General features: G+C 42.2%; 2 protein-coding genes across 15 annotated transcripts in view; one reads left to right on the top strand and one right to left on the bottom strand.

Moving 5' to 3' along the window:
- Positions 1 to 1,946: 1,946 nt before the first annotated feature.
- NTAQ1 (N-terminal glutamine amidase 1) lies at positions 1,947 to 14,203 on the bottom strand. 11 transcript variants are annotated; one of them, XM_058831230.1, is made up of 7 exons: positions 13,917 to 14,197; positions 13,636 to 13,735; positions 12,924 to 12,974; positions 10,809 to 10,957; positions 10,369 to 10,484; positions 4,974 to 5,083; positions 2,101 to 2,236 (listed from the first exon to the last, which is right to left on the bottom strand). In XM_058831230.1, the coding sequence occupies exons 1-6, from the start codon at positions 13,988 to 13,990 to the stop codon at positions 4,980 to 4,982; spliced, it is 594 nt and encodes a 197-aa protein (XP_058687213.1). In that variant the 5' UTR covers positions 13,991 to 14,197; the 3' UTR covers positions 2,101 to 2,236; positions 4,974 to 4,979. The 11 variants fall into 11 exon arrangements, with proteins under 11 accessions (XP_058687209.1, XP_058687208.1, XP_058687214.1 ...); XM_058831229.1 differs by having other exon boundaries at positions 10,369 to 10,493; positions 13,917 to 14,177; XM_058831226.1 differs by lacking the exon at positions 4,974 to 5,083 and having other exon boundaries at positions 1,947 to 2,236; positions 13,917 to 14,181.
- Positions 14,204 to 14,240: 37 nt separating this feature from the next.
- Positions 14,241 to 23,439, top strand: part of ATAD2 (ATPase family AAA domain containing 2) — a 30,317-nt gene continuing 21,118 nt past the window's right edge. For all 4 annotated transcript variants that reach the window (XM_058831221.1, XM_058831220.1, XM_058831222.1 and 1 more), the window contains exons 1-8: positions 14,241 to 14,591; positions 18,605 to 18,744; positions 19,243 to 19,292; positions 20,588 to 20,738; positions 21,747 to 21,843; positions 22,274 to 22,322; positions 22,657 to 22,767; positions 23,228 to 23,306. In XM_058831221.1, the coding sequence (XP_058687204.1) occupies positions 14,385 to 14,591; positions 18,605 to 18,744; positions 19,243 to 19,292; positions 20,588 to 20,738; positions 21,747 to 21,843; positions 22,274 to 22,322; positions 22,657 to 22,767; positions 23,228 to 23,306 (884 nt within the window). In that variant the 5' untranslated portion in view covers positions 14,241 to 14,384. The remainder of the gene's footprint in view (positions 14,592 to 18,604; positions 18,745 to 19,242; positions 19,293 to 20,587; positions 20,739 to 21,746; positions 21,844 to 22,273; positions 22,323 to 22,656; positions 22,768 to 23,227; positions 23,307 to 23,439) is intronic.

Genomic DNA, 23,439 nt, shown 5'->3' with positions numbered 1-23,439 from the left:
ACATACTCAAGTAGGGAGGGATGAGAACCTCATGTTCTATAACAACTTAAAGGGCCTGTTAAGCAATGCACAGGAACTCTGTGTCTATGAGATTCAACTACTTGAAGGGTAAGAAGTGCTTACTACAACCTGTTCACCTGAAACATGGATCTTTACATTCTCACTTCTGCTGTGTCTAACCCAGTGTGTCAGCAGCTACACGGAGCTGAGCAGGCAAACTGCTGCTTTTCTGCTCTGTCATAACCAGCCTCAACATCACTCAAAAGCAGTAACATCTTCATTCCCTCAGAGTGCCTGCTACATCAGCACCAAGCAGAAAGAGCTGCCATTTCATCCAAACATGGACACATCAGACCTTTTACACAGGAGTATCTGGTTAAATCCAGCTGTCCCCTCTCCAGATGGTTCTGTGCACCAGTTTATCAGGAATCTCAAGTTTCATCTCAGTTTCTTGTGGTGACACTGGTTCAGAATGACAGAAACTGCAGACCAACTGTCCCACTCCAGAGGGGAGTGTCCCAACAACCGGCCTCCTAACTAGTCCCTGCTGGCACTCAAGGAATATGTGTAGTAGCAGCCTATCTGCACAGGCAACCAACTGCTGCATCTGGCAATAGAAAGTTTACATTCCTATATTCAGCAGCCCTTATGATACAGAAAGAGATGTCTGAATGAAGTGAATCAATCCCACAGCTGTTCAATTGGCTGTCTCTGCTCTTAATATACTGAGTAAATTCTCTAGAACTGATGAGAGATACAGTAACACACTGCATATGTAACAATAAACCTATGTAATACATACAAGATTCTTACAAGTTTTGATATTTTTCTTTACTTACAAATAAAATGATCCCTTAATATTTAAAATCTTTGCTGTGCTTTTCCTCACAGGAGTGAAGTGTATCACAAATGTTTGTTGTCAATCCCAGTAGGTTTCCAAGGCCTGACTGGCTAAAGCCCTGAGCAGCCTGGTCTGACCTGATTTGAACAGGAAATTGGACCAGCAACTGCCTGACCCTTCTAACCTGTGTTCTTCTACCAGTTTGTGAGTCTATGATGTGCTAGGATATAAAGTAGAACAGGTCCAAAGCTGGCAATTAAAAACCTCATTTTAGCCTGTTTCTGCAATTCCATGTTTAGGGTACTCTTGTAAGTGCGAGACTGCTCCAAACCCTCAGTCAGCATGATGGCTTTCCTGGCATGCCCTGCATGGATGCAGCTTGGTATCACCTCTAAGGACATTCAGCAGCAGACAACCCTTTCTCACTCCCTTCCCCCCAGCCATATGGCCCTGCTGATTTCCTTACACCAGCAGGAGCAGCTGTCTGACCTCATGGCAGGCCAGCTCAAGGAACCAAGAGGCAGAAAAAAACCCACAACAAAACTTCCTGCTTTCTGTCATAATTACCCTGAATTACCACAAGGTAAACAAACACCAAGTGCAAGAAGATGGGAGCAGGTGAGAATGCACAGCCAGCATGAGAAGCAAAAATAGCAATTCTATATTTCAGGAACTGTCAGCGCTAGAACATTTAACTGAAATGGCAGGATTTAATTCTCCCCTTGTACAGCACAGAAACCTAGATACTTACCTGATTTTACACAGTGCATGGGATTTCACAACTGAACTACTAAATCAATTTTCCCTTTACACTTCTGCTAAATAAGGACTAATCAGCAAAGCTAGTGAGGAAACTGAGATGCACTGTCTGTTTATATATAATTGACAGCAATCATAACATGAAGAAAACTGTATCTCACTTTTAAAATGTGACAACATGTAGCAATTTAGGCTACAATATTCAGTATTTTATGCATATATTTTTCCAAAAGCTTTTTTTTTGCAGCTCTTTTCAGTTTGGGCACAGTAGCTGGAAAAGCAATATGGTTATGGTGGCACGTCTGCGTTTGATTTGACACTAAGAACCAAGTGCATTCATACATAATTAAAATAAAGGTTTTTATTCAGTTCATGATATTTCTGACTGGGTGTTCTATTTTTCCAAACACCTATTCCATGTACAGAAATGTAAACCATAAATACAATGTAAGAGCAGCAAAACAAAACACATCCACTCAGAACCAGAAGAACTTTGTTCACTTTACTGTCCTTCCAAGGAATAGCTGTAATCGGTCTGACTGCCAAATCGATGCACAAAGTCTGAGAGGGAGAACACTGAGCCCCATCCCACTTCAGGATTCATACTGATGAAATCATCCAAGTTCATTTTGGAATCTAAAAAAGGACCAGAAAAGGGAAATATTTAAGTTCCTGATGCAGGTTCTGTAGCATAGGTATACATGTTTCAAGAAAACATTCCAAACCCCTCTTCAGTAGATCAGTTCACTCCAGCAAGATTCTGCAAATTGTATGGTGGTACAGAAACATCTATTTCCAGTCTCTGAAACATTTCTTTTGCCCCGATTCCCCTCTCTGCCCATGGCAATAATCACATTACAGGATCAGTAAGCATCCAGTAAATCATGAGAAACTAGCATGTGTGGGTAAGATTTTTCTCTACAACAGCAGCCTGGAAGGGTCAAGTAGTGTCAGAGAACTGGAGTGCAAATAACCAACACAGGGAAGTGCAGTGCAGTCTTCCTGCATTCACACAAATATGATGACTCAAAAGCAGGGGAGATATTATTCACCCATTTAAGTTCTGAACAAAAGTCAATTGAGTCAATTTTGCACTGACCACATAGGGACAGGCTCACAGCAGTAGTCAGAATTGCAAGTTGCTTATTGTCTCAGAAGTGATTAGCCCCTTTGACAAACCTGCAGTTTGTTATTCTCCAGACTGCAGTATTTGTTTTCCCTCCAGCCCCGACCTTTGTCCTCACTGAACATGGGTTCACTGCAGGGCCAGAATATGCAGAGAGGAGGAGATGTGTGACCTAACCCAGCCCCCAGCCTAGAGCAATGCTCAGGTGAAGAAGAGCACAAGCCTAAGCTGGGGGAAAATACTTATTTTTTATGAATCCTGAATGACGTAATGAAGTCAGGGGAAAAGTTTAACTGCCACAGTTTCAAGAGAAAAGTAAGTAACCATGACTGCTCTTTCCCAGGACTTTAATCTGCTCTGTTCCCTGCAGGAGGAGTAGAAACCATTCTATCCTACTCATGGATCCCAGAGAGCTCACTGGAAAAGTGCTGGTGTGCAGTTTTGGGTAAAAGTGCCTTATACATTCTTTTGCCAGAGCTGGCCTGGTACAAGCTTTGCTGACTCAGAACCATGCTGATCAGAGGTTCAGTTCTGATGACAAACACCTGTGGGCTTGTTTTAGGTTCTCACTGATGATGTGCACAAATAATCTTTTTAAATGCCCATTAAAAGAAAACTGTCAGAGAATGAGTTTAAGGAACAGAGTGGTAAAGCCACTGTTACAGGTTTATTTTACAGATTTATGGTTAACAGCTCTCCCACTGTATTAAGTATTTACCATGGATGATTCATGTGTGCATTGAAGGATTAAGAATCAAACAAGAGGAGGCTGTAATGAATAGATTATAAAATCCAAAGGATGGAATTTGCTTCAGCTGCAAAATGCTTGTGTAACTAAGCTTACAATTGTGGACAGTGTAAGCAAGGAATGGAAGATGACATTCAAGAACCCTAGACCCAGGAGTCCCAGGCATAATCCAGCCCCTGAAGGCCTCTGTTTGCACCATGTCTACACTACAGCACAGCTTTGTGATTTGCCTAATCCCAGCCTTCACCTTCTCTCAGACCTTCTGAGGTCTGGCCCCTAATCTTTTCTTGTTAACCTGTTTGAACCCTACATATGGAAAATCCTTATGTTCATCCAAGCATGGTCCTACTGCTGAAGTGAGTCTGGCAGAGCAGGGACAGTTTCTGCCTCTGTGGGAATTAAAAATAGCACAAGCTCAGCAATTTGCTGTTATAGCTCAAGAACAAATTAGTAGTGGATAACAGCTCTTGCTTGCTGGCAGACTGTTAAGTCCGTTTTCCAGTTCCAAACTTGTCTTTTCCTCCCAGATGCTTTTTCAAAATTTATGTAATTCTTCATATACTTTAAGTTTAAATAAATCCCTGCTTTATGTGCATTGGGCACAGTAAAACAATTTATAAAACTGTTCTGTGAATGGTAAAGCAGTCCAAAGAAGATTGTTCCAGTAGTTACAAACACAGCTGCTGTTTGCAACTGGGAAGTTGCTACCACAATGCCCATAGGAAATGAAATACTCTCTAACTTCAGAAGGATTGTGGCAGATTGTTTTACCAAAGCAAACAAGTCCATTCCTATGAAAAGCGATGGCATAAGAACCTGTCGGTAGGCGGCACTGGAGCAGCACAGGAGATACCCAGAGGGAAAAACATAGTGAGACCTCTCCCGTTTTATTCATGTAATAACAGCCCCTCTATGCTGCTCTTTCCTCATGGGCTCTATCTGAAGGCTGTGCATGTCGTGTTAGACCTTACAGCATTAGGAAACAGCTTGGCAAAAATGCATGAGAATACCACAAAGTCCTTTTCCCGAAGCAGGTAATAGTGACTAACATCAGAATTTACAAGATACATCTCAGTGCTACAGCTGGCAAACCAAGATGATCTCTCCATAAAAGCAAGGAGCATGTATCCTACAACATTTTTACAAGACCAATAGCAGCAGAATTATTTTCTTATCAGATTTACATTACCCTTGCAGTCCTCCTCAGGCACTGTGACTGTTATACTAGCTTGCATTTGTGCATGCTTAGAGCTCAACTTCCTCTTCGACCAAACACTTCATTACACCCCCCCCTCCCCCAAATGAGACCTATCTGTCTCATTCTGAGATTCCTGCATAACTTTATTTTTGTTTAAATCAAGTCTGCCACTTTTACCCCAAGCAGGGATGAACTAAAAGGCCATGAACTATCTCAGGATTGTTAGCCATGGCACTTGTGGCTTCAGCCAACAGTAGTTAGAAAGCAGCGTTTAAGCCAAGCCTCGGCTTGGCTCACAGACCTTGGACTAACTCGGTGTAATGACAGCTGCCCAAGGTCTGCTGGAAGCAAGGAAGTCTGGAACAAAGCCTCCAAGATCAGTTCTGCTGATGTCTAAAATCTTGGGGGCACCTAAAAGAAAGTTGTGACCCTTCAGACTTGTGTAGGTGTTTACAGTTCTCTTCAGACCATCCTCCCTTGTCTGAGCAGGGAGATAAGTCAGAAGAACTCTTTCCACTCTCAAATGGGGGGCTGCTGTCTCCACAGCTAAAATATAACTGACTGTGCAAACAATCCTGCTTGATTTCAATGCTAAACACAGCTCACCACTGCAAATTATCTATTACAGGAAGTGGCATAATTTCAACAAGCCACTGGGAATATAAATACTTCTTAGTTGTGTCTTTATTGCAGCTATTGGACTTGAGTCATTACTTCCACAAAAGCTTATGAACTAAGGACCTAACTTGAAAGACCGGAGTTTTATTCTCAAATGAGAGCAGCAGAAAGCTCCCACCAAGTGCATAGTAGCTACTTGTATCCTTATCAGTGCCTTTTCACTTTCACTAGGATCCCGCCACTGCTTAAGAGAGGAGATACAAAAAGCAACTGCAGACATCTGTCAGGCCTCTGTCTAACACATTTCCTGTTACATACATGTTTGATACACAGTGTCTCCAGAAGTTCTCAGCTGTCCTACAAACAGTCTTCAAAATAAAAAAAAAAAAAACAACCCGAGTAAAACCCCATCATTATTGACTACCAGGTATTTTATTAATAATAAAAAGAACATAAAGCTTTTGCAAATCAATCCAGCAAGTGTGCACCAAACACCCTGGGAGAAGTGGAATTCAAAGCAGTGCTTTTCAGTGTTAGAGCTGCTAATAACACTTGTACATAAGCCATATGACCATCTGTTCGGAGTGATTTTGAAATGCACTGTACAAGCTGTATTTTACACAGGCTTGCAGTAAGGAGGGCTGACCTCATCCCAAGTCATCACTTAAACAGAATCAGCCCTCATTACTTTGTGGAAAGAAGATTTAAAAGAAAACCCAAGGTTGGGTTCACCAGCTCTAGAATAATGAATTTGTTCACCAAATCTCATTTTCTTAGTTTTTATTATTTGAACAAAATACCCTGTTTTCTTTCAACAGGAGGTAACTGGAAACCAGGTGGGATCAGGGGAATGTGTTGCAGCTCACATATGTTTATTCCAGCAGAGCAGCTTTGAGGACAGGGCAAGGTGAGAAAGCACTGTGTAGCCAGTTAGGTCGGCCAGCCTCTCCTGCCATCCATAGCAGCAGAGAAGAACAGAGGCCAGAGCAATGCCAGTAAAAAAACACAGAGGCCTAACTCTAAAAAACAGCTAGAGCAGAGCCAGTTCCAAGAGGCTAATGCTTAGCATGTGAGTTCTGAGGAGATACTGAGGAGTCTGAGAGGTTTTTTTGTTGTTGTTTTATTGGTTGGAGTTGTTTCCCTTTTAGAAAAATGTTTTTAAAAAATCACCTTGTGCCAGCTTCAATTTTTTTAGGCATAGACCGGAATTTATGACTCCATGTAAGCTTATTTTTGATGATTTATTTTGCAACCCTGTGAATAGGACAAATACTGTTTAAGATTTATTCCCTTTGAGTTACCAGCAGAAGAAAAATGCTTAATTTGTTCATGATCAAAATTTCACAATTAAATTCTAAAATGTTTTGGTAGCCGGGGAGGGAAGCTTCCTCCTGTCCAACAGAGCCAGTGCCAGCCAGCTCTGGGATGGACCCACCTCTGGCAAAGGCTGAGCCCATCAGTGATTGCTGTAGTACCTCTTCCTTTAAGAAATTAAAAAAAGCTATTGCACAGAAGTAATTGTGGCCAGAGAGGAGTAAGAATATGTGGGAGGAACAACTCTGCAGACACCAAGGTCAGTGAAGAACGAGGGGCAGGAGGTGCTGAAGGCACCAGAGCATGGTGAGACAGCTGTGCCCCTGCAGCCCATGGAGGAGGCTCAGGCTGGAGCAGCTGGATGCCTGAAAGGAGGCTGTGATCCCCATGGGAAGCCCATGCTGGAGCAGGCTGCTGGCAGGGACCTGCAGACCTACGGAGAGAAGAGTCACGCCGGAGCAGGTTTGGTGGCAGGACTTGTGACCCCATGGGGGACCCATGCAGGAGCAGCCTGTTCCTGAAGCACTGCACCCTGTGGAAAGGGAACCACACTGGAGCAGTTCATGAAGATCTGCATCCCATGGGATGGACTCACATTGGAGAAGTTCATGAAGAACTGCAAGAGAGGAACACCATACTGGAGCAAGGGAAGGACTCCTCTCCCTGAGCAGCAGTGGCAGAAACAACCTGTGATGACTGCAACCCCCATTCCCCACTGAGTGGGGAGGGAGGAGGTAGAGAACTGGGAATAAAGCTAAGACTGGTAAAGAGAGAGGGGTGGAGGAAAGGTGTTTTAGGATTTGTTTTGCTCCTCATTATTCTGCTTTGATTTTGATTGGCAATAGATTCAGCTAATTTCCCTCAGCTGAGTCTGTTTTGCCCATGACTGTAATCAATGAATGATCTCTCCCCATCCTTATCTCGGTTCATGAGTTTTCATTGCATTTTCTCTCTTCTGTATAGCTGTGGTAAAAAGTACTTGAGCAACTCTGGTGGGCGCCTGGCATCCAGGCTGGGTCAAACTGCCACAAACATCAAAAAAGACATATAGGAAAAAGAAGGAATATAAAAACCTTGCATCTTCTCAAAAGCTGAGGAATTTGGCTACTCTAAATGAAAACAAACAAAAAAAACCCCAACAAAACAAACCCACTCTGATAGAAATGTGCCTCACAAATAAAATTGGTAATGATATGGGGTCAGTTCTACTAGCCATTATACTGCAGTCACCTCTAACATGAAGTATGTAAGTAATTTAATCTTATGCAAACACAAATCAACATGGAATGCAGAATGTTCTATCTAAGTGAAACGGCAGGGAGAAAACAGTTATCTGCAATGGAATTTGGCATGGACACGAACATTAATACCCCAGGCTCTTTTATGATAACAAAAGGTCTGCCACCCAGTTTTACATCAAATTAAAAATAAGGCAGCTTTATGCTTGATAAAACTGTGCTGAGACATTACAGTTGGACCCAGACTCCTCACAGACTCACAGCACTGTGCTCACTGAAGCACACATTATAAAGTATCTCATGTGAATACAAAGGGAAGACAAAAAGTCAAGCTGGAGGAACTGGTACTAAATGAAAGACAGCTTGAACTAGATGTCCTAGATCTGCGAAAATCTAGTCCTGTTCTCAGACCTTGAAGCTCTCTAGTGAATGACTTTTCACCTTCAGTGGGTGCAGAGTAACAAGTTTCTTTCAGCCCACTGACCAGGAGACCAGAGCACATCAGCACAATGCTGCAATACTGCAAATGTATCCATTTGGAGCTCCTCAGCACAAAAAAAAACCCCAAACTGTGGACAAACTGAAGTAAACCCAGAAGAGGAAAATCAAGGTGTTTGGTGCAGGACAACATTAATTCAAGGAGAGGCTCAGAGAACTGTGTCTGTTCAGCCCTAAACAGAGAAGATGAAGAGGAGACATTACTGCTGCCTACATCTGCCTGATCAGAGGTAGGCCAATGGAGCCACAGTCTTCTTGGAGAAGCCTGGCAACAGGACAAGAAATGAAAAAGGCAAGTTGGAACATGGGAAATTCAGATTAGATGTTTTTTGGTTTTTTTTTTACCATGACAGTGGTCAAATATTAGAACACTGTTCAGAAAGGTGGCGGAATCACCATCCCTGAAGGTGTTCAAGACCAGACTGCTGGATAGAGCCCTGATGAATCCCTGTTTTGGGCAGATGTTGGATGGATGACCTATAGATGTTTCATTCAACGTGGCAAGGTATAAAGCAAAGAATGAAAGCATAAAAGGAAGTAAGAGCTACATATCCTTCTCTATCTTCCAGCATCACACAGACAATCTGGAGGCTGGCTGAGGCCTGTGGCTGCTGCTCATCAGTGCAGTAAAGCTCAGCCAGACATGACAGGTATGGGGAGAGTTACAGGGTTTGCAGCTATGGAGTCATTTACTCCAGCTAGAGATACATGTACACATCTGCAACTGAGTCATTATGTAACTTACTACCCACAAGTAAAGTTTTTTACTCTTTTGATTTGAATGGAATTTTTTGCTTTTCTGGTCTGACCTCATCTATTTTCCTCACACTTTCATTACCTGTCAGTTATCAAAACAACAAGGTTTCCACAGACAAAAAAGTTCCCAGCACCTGCAAGGCTCCAGCTAACAGAGAACCACTCACTGTAATTCAGGAATCCTACCATCCTTACAATACTTTTGCACAAAACTCTACTGAAAATAATAACCAAGATTTAGAATTCAAGGTGCTTCATAAACTGGATTATCTAGAAAATGCCTAAAGCCTCATAACAAAGACTACAGCTGTGTTCCTACTCACTCTTATAATTCATTTCTATCCTCATGTGAAACACCAAGCTTCCTTAGAAGCCAAAGCAAAGACTAAGAATTAATTTCCCAGAAACTTAAAATCACTTGGACCTAAACACAGAACATGTTTCTTTGACCCTCCCTTCTCTAACATAAACACATAGCAGTACTGCATTATTAAAAATCAACAAAACCAAACATGCAGAGCAGTAACATGAAAACTCTTTCAAAGCAAAACGTCACCAGACCTTCCTTGGAAGAAAATGAGAGAACAAACAAACACACACATGGCAAATGCTCACTCAGCTTGCAAAACACATGATTAGAATAAGCTGAAGTGTTGTGTGATAAGAATGCCTTAAGCAGCTCTACAGAGTAGATGCCAAGTCTTTACCTCTCTCTGCCTGGCCCAGAGGCTACTAGCTAGGCTATCACTTAAAAGAGGCTTAAGGCTTAAGGAAAAGCTTGCCAACTTGCCAGTGACTTGAAACATTGTAGAGTCCATTCACCTGGTAGAGACACCTCAAACATTTCATGCAGGCTAACCCACTACACTGAGCAGAGCCTGAAAACTTCCTCCTGCCAACACTACTTTGACAGAATAGGATCTGTGTGCTAGAATGTGGTATAATCACTGTGTGAAAAACTTTGTGACCCCTTAGCAAGTTATTTGGCCTGTTTGCTTCAATTCCCTGCTGTAACAACAGACCAGTATTACTTACCTCTCACTCTCTGCTCAGTTTATGAATATCAATAATTAATGTACCAGTAAACGCCAGAAGGCATGTTAGACTATGTATCCAAAAAGGAGAGTACCAAATGCTTCATTGCCCTATTTTTTCCCATATGAAGTAATACGCTGTCTGGATGAATGTTAAAGAAGTTATTTATTTCCCATGTGCAACCTGAACTACTTCATTCAGCACTGTAAGCAGAAAGAAAGAGTTCTGGGAGCTCACCTGCAGTTTCAATGCAAGGGTATGGAGGAGGAGGTTTCTGCCATTTCCCATCTGCATCCTTCATATGAGATCTGTCTGAAGCAAATGTCTTCAAGTACAAATCTGCTCGAATCATTCTGATTTTTCTTAAAAATAAGATGTAAAATTGTATTAAAAGATGCATGTTCACAATACTGCACTAATCACTCAGAATAAGAGCTTTCCTCTCATCAAGGAGCACTAATGTTATTAAATACACAAACCAGCAACGTGGGGCCAAGTTGTTAACATGAAGCTACAGTGGGAAAGAAGAATTACTACGGTAAAGAGCTTTAGAAAAGTAACACAGTGCATTTATTTTACTGGAGTAAAGAAACCTCCATCACTATGCATACACAAAGAGGACTTCAACTTTGATTTAATGAAATAACATTTATTGTCTTTATATTTCATGTCATCACCTGTGAAACTCTGGACGAAGGCTGTCATCCAACCTAAAGGCCTCCACACTGTACACATCAAAAGGACATGGAAACGGCAACACTGTGTCAAGATCATAAATGAAGTTCTGCTCCCCACTGGTAACATGAAGTAGAATAACATGGTAGTCCTGGGAAGAAAGGTAATTGCCATTAATTAAACAGCAATTAAAGAGAAACTGGCAAAGAGAGGGGAATAAAAGAGATTCCTAAAATCATAAGTTCAGATCCTTTTTTTAAAGCCTGCTTGCTGTCCTTGAATATTAAGCCTGTAATATTTCTGGCACCAGGAGAGAGATTTCCTAATGTCTATCTTGCCCATCTGCTCCTCCAGAAACCTTGTTATTCTCCCCATTTCTTTGCAGCCTCCTTTGATTTAAACCAAGACAGCAATCCAAAGTGTACACTACTAAGGAAACAGAAAATCTCTCTCATATTCCACACCAAACCACAAAAGGTGTTTGGTTAAGCACTTTTTTATTAGACCCAGTCATAAATAAACTCACAAGATAAAATGATAGGTTAACATTAAAGTTACCTAGTGATCTCTTCTAATAAGAGATTTTGTACCTGTTGCAGTAACACGGTCTGTGAATTTGAGTGTCGAGTGTTCAGCTGCCAGAAGCACCTGAAAAACCAGCACACCACTGAAAAACCAGCGAACAGCTCAGATCAGGAGGGCCACAGGAGTAAGACAATTTCCTGTAGCAGCTCTTGAAGCTGGGAAAAAATATCTGTGGGTACTATATTACACTTTTTCAAGGCAACTATTTGGGTTATGCAGTGCAGTTTTACTTCTGAACTTGTAAGAAATACAGGTGGAGGTTTGGGGACGCTGCAGTTAGTGACATTAGGCCTCAGGCATGTATGCTGCTGTTTTCCAAAATTAAATTGAAGGTAGCCCTTAACAATTTATTTAAATTTACATTGAACCCACTCACAAAAAGGGTTGAGGACTGTCTTTTGACACTTTCAATATTAAAAACACAAAGAAATTTGAATGAAAAAGATTTGGAAAATCTACTTCACCAGACTAAAATACATACATAACTGCATTCAACAGCATTTAGAAAAACCTATTATAGAGTGTAAGAAAAATTATCTTACAAGCTTTACATAACCTACAATCCACTGAAATGTCAAAGTTAATAGCCCTTTTAATACATGAATTTTTATGAGAAATCCACATTCTGCCATGGCCTTTCTGTCTCTGCTATTCCCTTTTAGGTCATCTCTGTAACACTTGGACCTCTTTTTAAAACAACCCTTTTTTTTTTTGTGCTGTAAAGATACCAGTATTTTGGAAGGGATTCAGAAATCAGAAAACTTGAGAAGTTTGCAGCTTACTTTGCAAAATTTCAGAAACAGAAATTCCCACAAGAAATAGCTTTTTCTGTGCCAGATAACTCAAAGGACTCTATAATGATACCAAGGAGTTCTGCATCATCAATTACTGAAGTACATTAATTGATCAAATGACACTTCAAAGCCCTGTTTATGGGTCAATTTAACTGCTGACACCTGAATACATATATGATTATATTTTTCTGTCATCTGGCAGGCCTACATAAATCTTTCCATCCATTTATTTCTTACAAGTACAGTCATCTACCTACAATTCTACAGGGCTGGCAGCCTCAGTACCCAGATAATAATTTTATGCATTCTTACTATAATTAAGACTTGTCATTTGTAGGTTTTACTGACTGTCTCGCTATTAATTTACGAGGGATGGTGCAAAACAGATTTAGGCTGTTTATAAATATGCTGTAAAAGAATTATAAATATTAATACAAAACTGTGCAATGTGTGAAATTGGAAGGGACGTCAAGAGGTCATCTGGTCCAGCCTGTTGCTCAAGGTGACTCTCCTACAGCCAACTGCCCAGGACTGTATCTGGATAGTTTCTAAAAATCTCCAAGGATGGAGATTCCACAACCCTTCTGAGCAACCTGCACCAGCACTCCATCACCCTCAGAGAAGAAAGTGTTTCTTTGTGTTCAGATGGAACAGTTTGTTACATGTCCACGAGTGATCCTGCAGCTATCAACTACAGAGGCACATACTCAAAGTTATTGAGAGCAATGGATGCCTTACCCAGACAACAGGCTCATCTCCATGTCCAGATTTCTGCTTCCAGAGTGGAATCTGAAAGTTATAAATGAACCTGAAGTGAATAAAATCTTTCAGATTAATTTCAGGTAAATTGGTTAATCTTTGGTAACCTATAACTTCCTCAGCTTACATCTGTGCTGCAGTAAGAAAATTTTACCTAGTTTCTCTCTCAGAAGCATGAAATTTGAGATACTATTCTGGGTCACAATAAAAAAGCTGTCCACAGAAGTGATGGAGTCACCATCTCTGGAAACATTCAAAAGTCTTGGGGACATGGTTTAGTGGTGAACATAGTGGTGCTGGGTTAACAGTTGGACTTGATGGTCTTAGAGATCTTCTCCAACCTTATGGTTATTAATGGTTCTGTGATTTTATAAAGGTAACTATTCTCCTGAATTGACAGATTACAGACAGAATTACACCCATAACTCACAGGGACACCATGCCTCATTCCACTGTCCTGAATGCAGTGCATAATTAAAGATCTCACGTGGTGTGGTTCGCACACCTCTGAGCCAAACTGAGCTACCAGACGGGTTTGGACTGTATCTCACCTACAGGCTGGGCTGAAGGCTCCCTCCCCAACACTGGGCTGCAGTCGAAATAGCTGGGACCATGTCTCACCTACACTGGGCTGCAGTCTGAAGGCCCGAGCCTTTCCATAGCTCACTCTGATCACATCCCCTTGACTCACCATCCTCCTATCATTGGATATGAAAACAGCATAAAATTCTTCTAAAGGGTGCCGATCCTGACTCCTGATGTAGTCACAAAGCTTCCAAACATTTTCTTCGCTGAAAAACACAACATCGATTATTTATATTGTTTTCCTCCAACTTAATTTCTCGTGACGAGAAACAAGCCCAGGAGCGTGATCAGCCCGCAGCTGCGCCATTCCTGCCGATGGCTCCGGCTGTCGCGGCGCCTTACGGTGCTGTGAGGGGGCAGCTGTTCGCCCGTCTCTGTCCTCCTTACCAGTAGCAGCTGGTGTAGGTGCAGGCGGGGCGGGGGCGCACCGCCGCCTCATAACCGGCCTCAGGCCGCGCCATGGCAGGTCTGAGCGGGGATGAGGGCGGCGCAGGAAGCGCCGGGCCCGGCGGGGGTTAGCTGCTATGCCGTCCCCGAGGAAACCGCGGCCATCCTCGCTCGGCGCGGGCACTTTGCGGGTACGGCCGGAGCGGCGGCTGGAGTTGCTGGGACCCTCAGGCGGGCGGGACGAGGCGGAGCTGCCGAGCCGACCCCGCCCCGCGCCGCCGGGCGCAGCGCTCCGAATTTTCGGCGCCAAACGTGTGTGGCGCGCAGGCCGCAGCGCCCCGTGTGTCCTTCCGCCGCGCGGGCCAGCAGTAGCGGCCGCAGGGCAGAGCGGAGCGGGAGGGAGCGCGGCGGAGGGATCCGGGCGGCGCTGACGGCCGTGTGGGCCCGGGTCTGTTGTGCCTCCTTACCATGGTGGTCCTGCGGAGCAGCGCCGCCCGCCCGCCTCGTATGGCCGCCCGCGACAGCCGCTGTCGCCGGCCACCTTTTGACCTCCTGGACTCGAGCTCCGAGTTCATCTCCCTGGAGCCCCCTGCGCTCAGGAGCCACCGCGTATGGACGCGCTCCGGGTCCTCCAGGGCCGCGGTATCCAGGGGGACCAGGCGAGCCAAGGAGGCCGTGAGTGCCGGTGGGGGTTGGGTGAGCGCGGCCTGGCGGGCAGCACTGGGCTGTGGGCCCGGAGACGCGGCGGGGGGGAGCCGGTGCTGGCCGGGAGCTGTTGGGAGGAGCTGAGAAAGAGCTGGGGAGTAGTGTTTATGGAGGAAAAAAAAGGGGAGAACCGAGTGCTTGGGGCAGGCGGCTGCGGGTGTGTGAAGAAGCAGCCGGCTCGGCCCGGCCCCCGTTCCCGGCCTCCCCGCGGTAATGGGGGCTCAGCACAAGCCCTGGTCCGGGGGCTGTGGCAGCATGCTGAGAGCCGGTCTGGGAACACAAACCTTCATCCCCTCATGGTTTGTTGTGTTTTATGTCATTCCCCATCCCCGTTTATTTTGGTTCAGTTCCTCATCTGAAAAAATAACCTTGAAAAGATCTTAGAAACCTCTTTCCTTTAGCTGCAGAACTGTTTATAGAGCTCTCTCTGTTTAGATGACAGAAATTAATCAAAACCGGCATGACACGAAATATATGGAACCTCTGAGTGCGTTCTGGTTGGCCCGAAGGGCCTGTTAAAAACTCCTCAGTCAAGTGTATCCAAATAGTACTTTGGATGCCATAAAAAAGAAACTGTTTAGAAATCAGGGCTCATTTGTACTTCAAGTGCATAACCTAAACCGGTGAAAATGTTACTTGAGAGTTCTATAATCTTGATGTACCCTACTAGAAGAGAGACAGACAATTTGCACAATGGTAAGGGTTAGATATCGAGTGGCCTGTGCTCTCTGTGTCTCAGCATTGCAACTGTAATAACTGAATCATTTCACTTTACATTGTTTTTAGCACAGCCTTCAAAGAACTAAAACTTTCCTCTGCTATTTTCAAGTCAGGCTCTACTCTGCAGGCTGTCCTGCATTTCTGTGACAAATGCAGACCATATCTGACTCGGAAGTGGTCTGTTTTTCAGGGGGGCCCTCTCTTGGAGTGATGCTTCTCAAAGACTCTGTTTCCTTCCAGCAGAAGTATTTCAGGAGTCTCAGTTGTATGGATTAATTTTACATTTTTATATTTTTTGCCAATATATTCAAGGAAAAAGTCTATATGCTGGTGGGTTCCCCCCCCTCCTCCTCCCTGCTTGCAAAGAGCCATGGGATCTGCTTAAAGATCAATGCTTTGTTTTTGCTGTCTCCCCAAGAAATGGTTGTCGGGGCTTGTTCAGCCTTTGCACAGGAGAGGAGGCTGTGCAGTGTTAGGCAGATAACACTGCTGGCATGTGTTCTCAGTGTGGAAAACGGGAATGAGGAAGCTAAACGTAAAGTCATCCCTGAAACAAAAGCAGAATCATTGTTATGAAACTGGTTGTAAGGTTATTTGGTTTGGGTTTGTTTTTTTTCCTTTCGTTTTTGTAGACCTTTCCTGTGCTTTGAGCATGAAGCCATTACCTTATTTGTGGGATGCTGGGCTTTGCTGGGGGTTTTAACTGTAGAGATAATATGGAAGTGCTCCATCTGACAGAGGTCATGAGAACTCATGTTGACTTCATGTTCAAGTCCTGATGCCTCTTTCCTGTCTTGTGCAAGGACTTAGTAGTGGCAGCTTTTGCTTTTTTCTTTTTCTTTTTTTTTTGTGTTATCAGCATATGGTTTATCTTTAGTTATACTGCTCATTTCATCTGTGGACAGTAAGAAGTATAAAGCAGGAGATGTAAGGTAGACCAATATCTGCTGGGTTTATTCTCTTTCAGGTTTCCAGTCCCAGTAAGTTTCATGAGTCACCCAGTGAGATCCAAAGTTGCTGCTATCGCTTTGGAAGCTGTGTATGTCCAGGTCTATAACCCTAGTGTAATTCCTCAAGCTGAACAAATTTGTTCTTGTGACCTATATTTGAGGGCAGTGTGCTCCAGAGTTCCCTTTTTGTCTGGGCATTCTGACCTGTGGCCAGCAGGACCAGGGCAATGATGGCTGTGCCCAGCAATGGTAAGGCCACACCTTGAATCCTGTGTCTAGTTCTGGTCTCTCATGACAAAAAAGACATTGAGGTGTTGGAATGCATCCTGAGAAAAACAACAGCTGGGGAGAGATCTAGAAAGTAAGTCATATGAAGAGCAGATGAAAGAGCTGGGGGTGTTGAACCTGGAGAAAAGGAGACTCAGGGAAGACCTTATCACCCACTACAACTACCTGAAAGGAGGTGATCAGCCTCTTCTCTCAGGTAACTCGTGACAGGCCAAGAGGACATAGCCTCTGGCTGCACCAGGGAAGATTCAGGTTGGACATCAGGAAGAAATTTTTCACAAAAAGGGTGGCTAAATCGTGGAATAAGCCACACAGCAAAGTGTGGAGTCACCACCCCTGGAAGTGTTCAAGAAATAACTGGATGTGGCACTTAGTGCTGTGGCTTTGCTCACAAGGTGATGATCATCCAAAGGTTGGACTTGATCTTGGTGGTCTTTTCCAGCCTTAATGATCCTGTTAAAGTGATTTGGCAAGCTCCTCTGCCAGCTCTCTCTGTACCCTTGGGTGGGATCCCGTTGGGGCCTGTGGGTGTCCAAGCCATGTAGAAGCCCCCTGGACTATGGGGGCTTCTTTCTGCTCTCCGTCCTGGTCTGGATACCATGAGGACTGCTGGTCTTACTCTTGAAGACTGAGGCAAAGTACTTCTGCCTTTTTCTCATCCATTGTCATACGTTTGCCTGTGCATCAAGTGAAGGATGGAGATTCTCTTTAGTCTTCCTTTTCTTGCTGATGTATTTGTGAAAATGTTTTGTGTTGTCTTTTATGGCAGTAGTCAGATTAAATTCTGTTAGGGCTGTGCCCCTGGTAATTTTCTCCCTGCGTAACGACCTGACATCCTTGTGGTCCTTATTCGCTCATTATCTCCATCGATGACTGGAATTGTTGCTTGGTAACATTAGTGTGAAGAATTAGAATCATCTGGTCTGTGTTCTGCCCTTTTCAGTGTGAGATTTAGTGTGGCATGCTTGTAATGAGACCTTGGGTTGTAAATGGAACAAGCTGCTTCTCGTAGTCATCACAGCTTTCCTCACACAGTAAAAGTCAATAGCATCCTCCATGCAGAAACACCAGTGTGAACAAGATGAACAGCCATGGCAAACTGTATCTTGAGTTCCCTTTCGTTTTCTGTGGTTAAATGCTACCCTTCTGAAGGAAGTCTTTTTATATCCCTCTGAATGCCATTATAAATGGAACAGAGACAGGAGGAAAAATCTTCAAAAAATATTTTAATCCCACTACTAAGAATTCTTCTGTTGGATTAAAGATCCAGAAGTCTAGCAGAAAATGAACCCCCTTGGGTTCCAGCTGCTCCTCAGAGTTCAGAAGAGCTGGGTGCAGCTGGGCCTAAGTTCTGGTTATAGCCCATTGGACACTAACAGCCTGGCCGAGTTCAATAGCAATTTAGGGGATTGGCAAATAATGCAGGTAATTGAAGCAACAGGAAAGCAGATTCTGAATTGTTGGTGGTAAATGCACCAACTACAGTGTTAGTATCTGCTGTCACAGAAGGAATGGTGATGGAGATCTATTAGCAATAAATCTAAGTAAATATTCCCATGTCTGCTCCAAGATAGTTGAGAGGCACAAAGCTCACCGAAAGGTATCCCTTCAGGGACAAGGAGTAACACAGTCCATAAGCTGATGCAAAGCAAGCAGAGGGTCTTTCCTCTCTCTATTGTTTTGCTTGTTTGGTTGGTTGTTGTTTTGGTGTTTTTTTTGCCCCAAACCCCTCCTTTTGTAGTGTAATTTTTGGCCCTTCCCAAACAGGTGGAACAATTGCATGTTATAGGTGAGATTTGGGTTACTGGGGTCACTGAATCAAGTCTGAAATCAAAGATTTTTATTTTTTTTTCTTTAAAATCTGGTGTGTTTTTTTCATCAGAGCTACTTCTTGGTGCGGAAGTGGTTCAAGACTTACCTGCCATTAGTTGCGACTCTCTTGAATCACGAATGTAACAAACTAAACTTGATCAAATGAAGCAATATAAGTCGTTCAGATAAATACATTCTTCCTTCTTTTCCTAGAAATTTTCCTCTGGCAACATTGAATGTTTCAATGGACACTGTTTAAGATCGATGAGAAAAAACATGTCACGCTGTTCAAACTCTAGCTTTGACAAAAGCATGGAAATTTTAAGTGAAAATGCCAATCGACACTTTTCAAGGTATTGTATTTCTAGGTGTTCAATCTCTGTTTTAATCATAGAATGAAAAGTGAAAGCATGCACAGTGAGTCACATCATGATAAATCTACAGCTAAAAACCCACAAGGGAATATGAATATGTTAATGTCAGGGCCAGTGTCATAGAACTAGAATCACTCTTAGTAAATTTGTTCTGCTTCTATGGAAGGCATGTATCTCCTGGGTACTTTGAGATCTGTCCTCCACTTTGGTTACTGAGATATTACCTGCCCTCAAGGTACATCAAGATGAGCAAGCTGGGAAATATCTGTCCTTAGAGAGCTGCATGCATATGGTACACAGCAGACTTGGGATCCAAATCTTCCCTGGGGTCCACAGGCTTTTCTTTGCATGACATTGAGCACCAGATTAAAGTTCCCTAGTGCTGAGGGGAAAATGTGCCATTCAGTGTGATTCAATACTTTTGTACAGTGCTTCTAATACAATTCTGTTCTCCTTTCTTCTCCTCTCTTAATGCAGGCAGTTGGCAAAGCCAAAATCAGATCCAAAAAAGGAAGAGTATAAAGAAGGTAAGTAGTGATTCTTATTCCTGATTTGTTAGGATTCGTTTCTAGCCAGATTTCTGAGGATTGCATTTGGTCACTTCGTCTATTTAACTTGGCCCCAAAAACTTCTGAACTCGTCAACCAAAATCACCTGAAGTTGTGAGAATAGATATAGTAAAGATAGGAATTTCCACTGGATTTTATGAAAAGAGGTAGGTACAAATAGGAAGAGATGCTATTAATTCCTTTCAGGCTTGGGAAGAATGCAGTGTGAATTCCTGAATTTTTAGGCATTAAAAGAATCCGTTCCTTAGCTCATGTTTCTTTGTGTCAGTGATTTCTGGAGTCTGCAGAACTGTTAACTTTACAGTTTAACTGTAAATCAGTCTTTCAGGTATGAGGGGATATTGCAGTACTGTAACACAAGGCAGTTGTAAAGTAATTCAGTCATGAGATGCACACTGACATGGGGAAGGTGTCCCTGAAGCATTTCACCTATGAAGTGACTTGCCATGCTGAGTACACAAGCAGGTTTGATGCTGTGCGGCCACTTTGTGGCAGCTGGAAAAATCCTTTAGCTCAAGGCAGCATTGTGCCAGCTGCAGGCTGAATGTGGGAAAGAACCCACTAAGTGGGCAATGCACTTAGTGTGTAGTAACTCTAGTTCTTCCTGGACAAAGTAAGTTATTATTTACTGAGCTCAAAGTTAGTTTTATAGTTGGTGGTGATGAGATCAAACCCATCTGTGTTTAAAATGACATGGTGATACATCTGTTACTCTCTCACTGACCTCTCTTAACGGTTTTAATGACAGTACAAGTAATGAACCCATAGCAAAGGATGCTGTCTGGTAAATAAATTTTGGGCATATCTCTTTTAAAGTAAGCGGTGTACCAAAACCATACGTCTTTGGAAGAGACTTCTCACATAAGCCATTTTTAGAAAAAGATTATTAGATATAATTTTAAATGAATGGAGGGAAAACACCTTAGAGGTAGGCATTTTTTGTTCGCACTTTCCCAGAGAGAGGTAATTGGAATAAATTTGCCTCCTACGTGGAACAAAAGCGGAGTGTTTGTTTTTATCAGCTTGGCTGTTTTTCCAGTCTACTAAAAAGCTGCTATACAAATCAGACTTTTAAATATGTAGTTTAAGCAGAAGTACTTTAAGTTGAATGCTGTGGTCACAAAAAAAATTTTCAATTCAGTTCAATTCAATTTAAATTTTTAAAATAAATGATGGGGATTTTACATTTTCCAAGGGAAAATGGACTGACATATTTTCCGTCATAGAACGTTTTATCAATTATTGCATTTTAGTGTCCAGAACACTGAAGACCAGAGCTGACGCAAAAGCAGAGCAAGTCCATGAAGGAAATGGAGATTTGGAGGTTCGCCGCAGCTGCAGGCTTCAACAAAGCCGTTACGCCACTACAAACGAATCTGTTTTGTTTGACAAACTCATAACAAAGTAAGGAGGTTTTTCTCACCATCTTGCAAAGCTACTACTATGAACCTTATTAGCAACCCTTTGTACTATGGCAAAATATTAGCTAGGGACTTTCTCCTTTCAGCAGTAGGAAAGGCATTTTTTCTGGCAGCAAGAGCTGCTTGCATTCACTGGTCAGGCTGAGACTTCCTATGAGCTGCTATGTGTGTGCTATATCTGAGTGACTGGATGTTAGGAAGAAATTTTTTATTGTGGTGGGTTGTAAGGCACTGGAATAAGTTGCCTGGAGTAGCTGTGGATGCTTTCTCCGTGGAAGTGTTCAAGGTCAGGTTGGGGCTTTGAGCAATCTGATCTAGTATGTATGAGCTGGGTAGGTTTGTATGTTGTGAACCAAAACAATCTGTTTATGTTGTGACTTTCAGTAGATTTAACTTAAGATACTAAGCAAAGTTGGATACTGGCAAAGTGAAGCAATCCAAATATTTCTGCCTGTCTGTGGCTTAATTCCCTCTATGAAGCCCAAACTAAATTTTTTTATGAAAGGTTTGCAAAGTGTAACAGCAGTAAGACGTTGTGTCTAGCATAAGTAGTGATGAAAATCAACATGAAATTTAAATAGCAGTGTATAGAAGCAATCTGTTGTCTGAAGAAGGCTGTGAACCAAGTGACACAATGCTATCATGCAGAGCAACCTAAGAGCTATGGAAAACTGCCATTATTTCTTCATTACTTTACTGCGATCTTCAGAATTCTTTTTTCCTACTAAAATAGTTGGGGTCTTTTTTACTGTGTTCAGCAAGAGGGAGAAAATAAACCTGAAAACAATTTATATTTGCAAATACTCATACATTTGTTTTTAATCTCTCTATATTTGACCTAATTTTTAAATAGTTTTGAAAAATTTGGCTAAGTGTCAATAACTTGCGTTGTGCATGCTGTATTAAAATATGATGGTTATGTGTTCTGTTCTAAATGGGCTTTTCCTGTACTAGCCTATTTTTGCTTTTATATGTCAACTTTGTATCTTAGTACTGCAGAAGCAGTCTTGCAAAAAATGGATGATATGGAGAAGATGCGTAGACGGCGAAGAATGGGAGACCTGGAGGAGTTCCACGACACAGAAGAAGTAGATACTAGTCTATTTTGCTGTTTTTGTATAAGTAGGGTATTTCACATAGGGAAATTATTTCCCTTCCCCAAGAGGAACTCATGTTAAAATGATAGACAGCAATTATATTTCCTCTGTTGTAGTTCTGCTTTATTAAATTAAGTTAGTCTAATATCCTTTTGAGTGGCAGCCACTTTGATTTTTAAACATCGTCATAGCCTGCTTTCACAGATTTTTTTTGTTTGGATCTGCATTCCTATTTTAGAGTGGAAACCCTTGTTATTAATCTTACTAATCCTGAGTTCCAGAATGATGTTGCTGTTCTCTCTTGCTGTACAATAGTTAAATCTTCTGTGTATGGGCACCAATTATGCCCACAGGTTTTCTGCTTATTTGTGACTGGTCTTTCATGTTTCTTTTTTTTTTTTTTTTGTTTTGTTTTTTTAAGGAAAGCCTCGATACAGAAAGGACTGATGAAGAAATAGCTGATAATCAAGGTAGCATTGTTGGATAAGTCTGTTTTAAGTTCTCTTGACTATGCTCTAGCCAAAAGCTTTGTCTTAAATAATCGAGATGGGATGAACTACTGGGTATTTTTCATCTATTAAAAAGAATTTGTGCTGCTACTGACAATTCAAGCCATAGTCACAGTCTCTAGGGCTGTAGTGTAGTGAGCTCAGAACAGGTTTTCAGAGGAAAAGAGGAGTTGTTTGTCCAAAGCACTTACAGCAGAAAAGGTTGTGGACTGGTGGGAATACAGATGTAGTGCATTTTGAAGTTAATATAATTTACAACAGTACTTAAACAGTGCAACATAATGTTGATGAGCAGGGGGCTCCTCAGAAGAAAGTGAAGCCAAAGAAGACGATGGTGAGGACACGCGAAAGCGTTACTCCTTTCGGAAGAGGAAAACTGTTGAGCGCTATCAAGCTCCTTTGCAAAGTAGGTTATAAGCACAACTTCTCTTAAGAGCTAATTTCTTGCATAGAAGTGAGAGTGTTATGAGGTTTTTTAAGAATGAAAATATGTATACACACTCAGCTTCTATTTAAATATCTTACCTGGAACTTTGTTAAATGCATATATCCTGTGCACATTCTATTTCTATGCTTTTTGGCATCCTTATTGTTGATTTTCAATAAAAATACTACCTATGTATCATTGAAAGAATAGTAATTAAACGGACTTGATGACCTTACTGGTTTTCAGTTCTTAAAACTCAGGTGTGTATGTTTTTGCTTTTATTGTGCGATGATTTCAAAAAACAGCCTCTTCCTCCCCACCCTTGAAATGTCCCCAAAACATAGATGGGTGATACATGTTCCATTCTCTGCCTCTTTTAGTATCTTGCTTTCTGTTAAACTTATTTGTAACATTATTCCAATTTTTTTGCTTTCAACAGAACCAAGACAAAGTAAGATGTATTTTTCAGACAAGTCTTCACCTGTCAGACAGAGAGATCCATGCAAGGGAACTAACAGGTATGAGTTTGGTTAGTTCTTTCTCAGTAGTGCTGTCAGTCACATGACTGAATACTGCTTTCAAGTTAAAAACCCTTGGACCTTACACGATCCAAAAATCCTTGGTTTTGGACTCTTGGTAATTAGGTATTAA

This window comes from Poecile atricapillus, chromosome 2, assembly GCF_030490865.1.
Source record: "Poecile atricapillus isolate bPoeAtr1 chromosome 2, bPoeAtr1.hap1, whole genome shotgun sequence".
NCBI lineage: Eukaryota > Metazoa > Chordata > Aves > Passeriformes > Paridae > Poecile > Poecile atricapillus.
The sequence above is the reverse complement of the archived record's forward strand: the minus strand, read 5'-3'. Positions and strand labels throughout refer to the sequence as shown.

Coding starts and splice junctions, on each gene's coding strand:
- NTAQ1 (XM_058831223.1), bottom strand. CDS start 13,990: ATGGCGCGGCCTGAGGCCGGTTATGAGGCGGCGGTGCGCCCCCGCCCC. Junction 12,975..13,635: donor TATCCAATGATAGGAGGATG/GTGAGTCAAGGG, acceptor TATAACTTTCAG/ATTCCACTCTGGAAGCAGAA. Junction 10,494..10,808: donor CTTCGTCCAGAGTTTCACAG/GTGATGACATGA, acceptor CTTATTTTTAAG/AAAAATCAGAATGATTCGAG.